This window comes from Egretta garzetta, unplaced genomic scaffold, assembly GCF_000687185.1.
Source record: "Egretta garzetta isolate BGI_Z169 unplaced genomic scaffold, ASM68718v1 scaffold264, whole genome shotgun sequence".
NCBI classification, from domain to species: Eukaryota; Metazoa; Chordata; class Aves; order Pelecaniformes; family Ardeidae; genus Egretta; species Egretta garzetta.
In genome coordinates this window covers 2,894,986-2,901,238 of record NW_009259685.1, presented here as the reverse complement: position 1 = coordinate 2,901,238, position 6,253 = coordinate 2,894,986, and the positions used below count along the sequence as shown (strand labels likewise).

The 6,253-nt window shown below is 38.6% G+C and overlaps 1 protein-coding gene across 2 annotated transcripts in view; it reads right to left on the bottom strand.

The window, feature by feature from the left end:
• Positions 1-6,253, bottom strand: part of DDC (dopa decarboxylase) — a 57,339-nt gene that overhangs the window by 14,585 nt on the left and 36,501 nt on the right. For both annotated transcript variants that reach the window (XR_004841987.1, XM_009638726.2), the window contains exons 9-11: positions 5,998-6,074; positions 2,287-2,306; positions 1,457-1,555 (exon numbers count right to left, since the gene is read on the bottom strand). Coding sequence is in view for 1 of the 2 variants with exons in the window: in XM_009638726.2 (XP_009637021.1) it covers positions 1,457-1,555; positions 2,287-2,306; positions 5,998-6,074 (196 nt within the window). In the remaining variant the exon portion in view is untranslated. The remainder of the gene's footprint in view (positions 1-1,456; positions 1,556-2,286; positions 2,307-5,997; positions 6,075-6,253) is intronic.

The window sequence follows — 6,253 nt, the reverse complement described above, 5'->3', positions numbered from 1 at the left end:
AAGGACATGGAAGTGTTGGAGCGGGTCCAGAGGAGGGCCACAAAAATGATGCGAGGGCTGGAGCACTTCTCCTATGAGGACAGGCTGAGAGTTGGGGTTGTTCAGCCTGGAGAAGAGAAGGCTGCGGGGAGACCTGATTGCGGCCTTTCAGTACCTAAAGGGGGCCTATAGGAAAGATGGGGAAAATCTTTTTAGTAGGGCCAGCTGTGACAGGACAAGGGGTAATGGTTTTAAACTAAACCAGGGTAGGTTTAGACTAGATATAAGGAAGAAATTCTTTACAATGAGGGTGGTGAAACACTGGAACGGGTTGCCCAGAGAGGTAGTGGAGGCACCATCCCTGGAAACATTCAAGACCAGATTGGATGGGGCTCTGAGCAACCTGATCTAGTTAGCGGTGTCCTTGCTCACTGCAGTGGGGTTGGACTAGATGACCTCTAGGGGTCCCTTCCAACCCAAAACATTCTATGATTCTATGATTAAGGATAAAAAGCCAACTCTGATATCTGTATAATCAGTTGAAAATTATAGTGTGATAAAAATGAAAAGCAAAGAGGGTACCCTCCATCCCAGAACCTTTTCAAATTGGAAGAGACTTGCTCATGCAGCAATTTTACAACAGTGGAAAAAGCCTTACTTAGGAATTAATCTGTTTGGTACCACAACAGAAAGGAATGTGTGTCTGCAGAGAGTTTGGTATACTAGACCAGACTCTTAGCTAATGGATATTTTTGTAAATATTTAGAGCCAAGTCATGGATCTCCCCTTGCTAGAAGTTTCCCTAAACATCATAAAGATGAAAGGTATGCTTGAATTTGACTCTACTGCTACAGAGGAAGCTTATATATAATTTAGACTGGCGCCAGGTGTGCTTTTTAGTGATTAAAAAACCTCTTCTTTTTACACGAAGAATAAACTTAGTACTTATTCGTAACAATGTTAACAAACTGTAAATTGTACACATCCTTATTTTTAAAAAAGAAGGCGGATTTTAAACAGGAAACAAAGAAACAGCAGAGGTAGACATGCCCAGTAAGTTACCGCACCATAAATGCAGCCCAGTGACCTTAATCATAATCTAAACATGCTATCAATGCATGCACCTTAATAAAAAAAAGAAGGCATGAATAAACATGTTTTCCCCCAATAAAACCATTAAAACTCTCTGGCTTAATTTCAGAGGGAACTATGGTCCCACGCTGTAGAAATTCCAAATTCCTAGACTTGTCTTCCCTAAAGATTAGCACAAAATGGATGACAGTTCTGATCCTGCTGTGATATGAAACTGTGATACTATGTGGGGCAAACAAGCAGTACCCCTGTTGAACCCAGCTATCCAAAACCTGTTGCCTGTGCTTTCTGTCGTGTACAGAAGTCACGGAGAGTAGATAGGTAGCAAGCTCATTTTCCCTTGCCGTCCCACCACAGGTTACCCAAGAAAGCAAATTCCAGTCACCTTGCGGATGTGCTCCTGCAGTCCTGTCACCCCGTACATCCTCAGCACGAACCAGAGCTTCAGGGAGCGGAACCTCCTCCCCAGGGGGATTTGCCAGTGCTGCAAGCCAGGGACAAGGGAGGGTACCCACGTTAGAAGTCACCCTTGCAGTGATACTGCAGAAATTGTGTGTTCTGCAATGATTTTGAAGCAGATTGCATTGCCACATCCTGCAGGTAGTTGCTAGAGGTGGGTCAAATGATAATAGAAATGTCTATTTCTGGTTAATGCCCTGATGTGACTGTTTAATAGTCAAAATTTTAAAATGAAAATTGGAAAAGGAAATTGGTGTCAGAATGGAAGGGCCACAAGGCAAGTCAATTTTTTTTTGTGCATCCTGAATTATCCTTGAAGGCTTTGGAAAAATAAGTATCTTAGAAGCTTGTGTAAACTGGCTTGCTTACAGCTGTGGGGCTAGCATCTACAACGACAGCCACATTTTCCATTTCAAAACAACAGCGTTTCTACTAGCTAAAGCTTAAAGCACAAGTTCATTTAAAAAAATGTATTATTCACTATGTTAAGGAAAAATAATGTTTAGGACATTTCTTTCTACTACCTAGGCCTTGAGATATTACACATGCAAGATGACTTCTGCTTTTAAACAAGTTTTTTTCAAAAAAATAATTTAAAGTTTCAGCTTGAAGCATGTTAAAAAATTAGCAAGCTGCATCCTTCCTGGAAAGAAACATAACATTTTGAGATTTATGACAGTAATAGAAAATAAAAGTCCTGGAAATATCAGTGTATACAAGTAGTAGTATTGATTATTACATTGGTACTGTACTTACCCGATAATCTGTTACAAGGCCTGGAAGTTAAAAGAAAAAAATGTTCATATTGCTTCTTCAAAACAGCCAAAACCTACAATTATTCTAATGCTATTGAAAAAGCTGTATCTCAGCTATCCTTTATGTTTGCTACAAACTTCAGCACCATCAGTGTCAGAAGGACCACTAAACACCTAGTAGGATACTTGGCAGCACGCTAAATGAAGGTGCTTCTAGCAAGCTTCATTCCTTAGCTCATCAGAATATACCACTAACAAATTAAACAGTTTTCATGAGAAGAAACACAATTTTCCTTTCTGTTACACTTACAGATCCTGTGGAGATGATGGACTAAATACTGTGTTTATTTTTCTCATGCAAGGAAAAGAAGTATGGCAATTACTAATTTTGTTTGAAACAGTTTGCAGAACCCCCAAATGCACTTCATCACTCATTCTCTGCTTCTAGCTACCTTTTATACTCATTCACATATTTGTTGCTAATTCTTCAGCATGTCTAATAGGTGACTTGAAAATTTGATTCAGAATTGACCTCTTCCTGTTTGGAGAATAGGATTCTGCGGGTTTTTATAGCTTTTCATTTCATGTAGTCAAAGCCCCTTACAAAACACAGACTGACCAAGCCACAAAGCAGTCCAGGGAGGCAAGAGTAGTTATCTTTTGTATGAGCACACAGTGGCAAGATGCATCTACCTTTTCTTTGAATCAGGTAATGACACTGATTTCACAGTGAAGGAAACCGTAACATAAAGCTGGATTACTTGCTGTAAGACAGTGACAGAAATTATACTGACTTTTCTTATTCTGCTTTATTATTCTGCAGTGGAGCATAAGCTTTGTAGGAAAGTATGTACTTAAATTCCATGAGAAAGTGCTGTTTAAGTTCTGGAATTATGAACTGGAAGGCACCATATAGAACTGTAGCTTCTGAATTTGACCAGTTTACAACATTTATGCAATTCGCAGCCTTTGTATTTTCTGGGGGTAAAAAGACTGTATTTCCTGTGTTACAAGCCCTCTTGACAATGTTCTCTCATCTATGCAGCCAAAACATAAGAAAAAACATGGTCCTTCCTCCCTGCAACATATAGCCATTTGGTTCTTGAACCTGTTACTAGGTTATTTTCCAGATGAGAAAAAAACCCCCACACAACAACCAACAGTCATTGACCTGCTCCTGGACTTTAGAAAACGAACATGGTTGTCTCAGCTCGGTAACGAGGTATTTGGGTAACATTCATATTCTTCAGCATTGTAGCAGCCATTTTTGTTTGATAGCTGCAAGACTGGTAGCAAAGAGAGTAAAGCAACTGGTGATAGATAAATAATCCTACGCTCCTGTAAGGGGCTATGTCTAATGATCCACAACAACGCCTTTCACAAGCTGTGAAGCAGAACGCAATCAATGATTAGTCCTTGATTACAAGCCTTAGTCTTACATCTGCATTTAACCAGGAGGAATTGCATTGTGGGAGCATATGTGGCATTCACAACAGAGTATAAAGCTGCATTCTTCTAACACTGCCATTAGGATTTGACCTATATCCTGGGTTGCCAGGCAGGCTAGTATAATCTTCCTGAAGTGATGATGCAAATCACGTAAAATTATAATTAATGACAAAATAAAGACTTTCCCCTTGGGACATGCATAATTGCCATATGGTTATTAAGAGTAATTGCTCACAGATAGATCTATTTTTCCGCTCATTTAAATTCTTGAGTGAGAGATGAACGAATTCAAAAATGCTACTTCATTTGCCTTGTAAACCATGATGGGAATTCTCAGACATGAGACATACTCGGAAAATAAGACCCTCCATTAGATAAGTCCTATTTCCAAGAGCACTGACATCCCATAAATCACACAGGGATCAATAGGGACTGTAACAGCCTAGCACCTTTGCAAATTTGACTATTTTTATTGAAGGCATAAGTGTGGATTGGATTTAACAGTTTAACTAGAGGCATTTGCATTTAAAAAGTGTTGTCCAGCTCTTTGGAAAATTACTATCAAATGGGAATAGAGCATAGAAAAATTTAACATCACTAGACTGCTAGTAATCAGCTGATCTATTTGGAATCATTATGTCCAGGTCACATAACATACTAACAACTTCTGAAGGCAAAACGAAGGCTGAATAACTTATTATCCAACCAAGAGATAAAAATTTTCAGGTCAACTAGGTGACCTCATTGAAAGCACCTAGTTTTAAGAAAGTTTTGATTTTCTTCTGGTGTTATTTAACCTGGGGAAAACCTAAGGTTCTTGTACCAGCACCGTCAGTTGTCACAAAGACATCTTTTCTCTTTAGTTAAGGTTGCATTATTTGTCCTCAAGATAAGAATATTTCATGTATGTTAAGTAAAAGCTAGTGATGTAAGTATATTTGCCATAGGATTTATTTTTCATTAAAAAAGGCAAAAAAACAGTATATTTTTTTCTTAACAAGTTCAACTTCTTTGGAAGTTGAACCTCAGCTCCAGAGTTACTGCATTTTCCTGTTTGTTGCATTGTTTTATATTTGCATTGCATGGAAATGTAGAAAAGAAATAAATGCAAAATTTCTGCCAGTTCAGGACTAAGGCACAGGAATCCATTTTTACTAGGGCTTTTTCGTGAGTGGTGGAATTCTCGGTGGTATTAATTTAAATGTCAATGAGTTCATAGCCATAACAGAGAGAAAAGTACTCGGGATACACTTCTGAACACAGATCAGCACCAGCAATTCCAGGAAAGATTTGAGTTAGGGTAAATGTTATGAACATCCACATGTGATTCACCCTCTTGAGAAAGTTATGAGGGAGCTTGCACCACATGTTGGATGAAACTGCACTGCTGTGACCTTCTTCACAATTAATCATTTATTATGTGTAGAAACAGGCTTCAGGGTGGCAAATGCCACTCTGCAGTTGCTAGGTATGCACGAGGAGTAGCACTGATCCGTTAAGGAGCTTTGTACAGGGCCTAAGATTTGTAAGTTTGCTGTGAGAATTTTGCAAAGAGCTTTAGGTACAAGACTGATAGATAGCCTGCACTTAACTCCTTCTCTGTGACCAATGTAAGAACGTGAGAGCAACAGGATAATGTCCCAGATAGCCATCATTCAAAACAGAGCACAGGTGTCAAACACAGCTCACCCCTTCTTTGTGGCTTCAGGGAATGTTTGCTTCTGATGTGGGTATTTGAAAATCTGAATCAGAGCTTGCATGCATAGCTAAGAAAAAAGGTCACAGACTTTGGAAACCCTAAAACCAAATCAGATCTTGAAATCGTCCTGGAGAAAGGTACGCTGGGGGAGGCAGGTAAAGGAACTCAATACCCAGCACCCAATAATATGTTTATCTGACTACCAAAAGATCATTAAGAATTTTCTCAACACTCCTACAAAGAGTCAGTGGCAAATCTGGAGCTGAGGAAATCCCAATACAAAAGTATTAATATAATGCTTTACAAAATGGCTTTCCATCAATTGCTTTTTTTTTTTTATACTCACTAAAATCTCACTAGACATGTGTTTGCACTTTAATAAGCCTAACTCCCTGGGGCACTTTGAAAATGGAAATAGGCTCCTAAACAACTTAGGTGGTTTCAAGAATTTCGGTTGTCATCTTAAGTCCTTTTTTCCATTAAATATCACCATGCAAACAAAATAATAATAATAATAATAATAATAATAATAAAAACAACAATCTCATTTAGTTATAAAATTACCAGACTCCTGATGGTGATGCTGCAGGTAAAGAGGTTCTAATTTAAAGGCACCTGTTAAATCTGATCTTTTTTTCACCCTGTATAAAAAAAGAAAGAAATCAAATTGAGATATTTAAGAATTAAGGGATTAAATTTCCACAAGAAGTGAAGGCAAATTGACTGTGTTTAAACTGGCGTATTTCCTGAGCACAGCCGGTGCCATTTTCAGTGCTTTTTCACAGCCGTATCAGTACCGTACTTACAAGTGTTAAGTGTA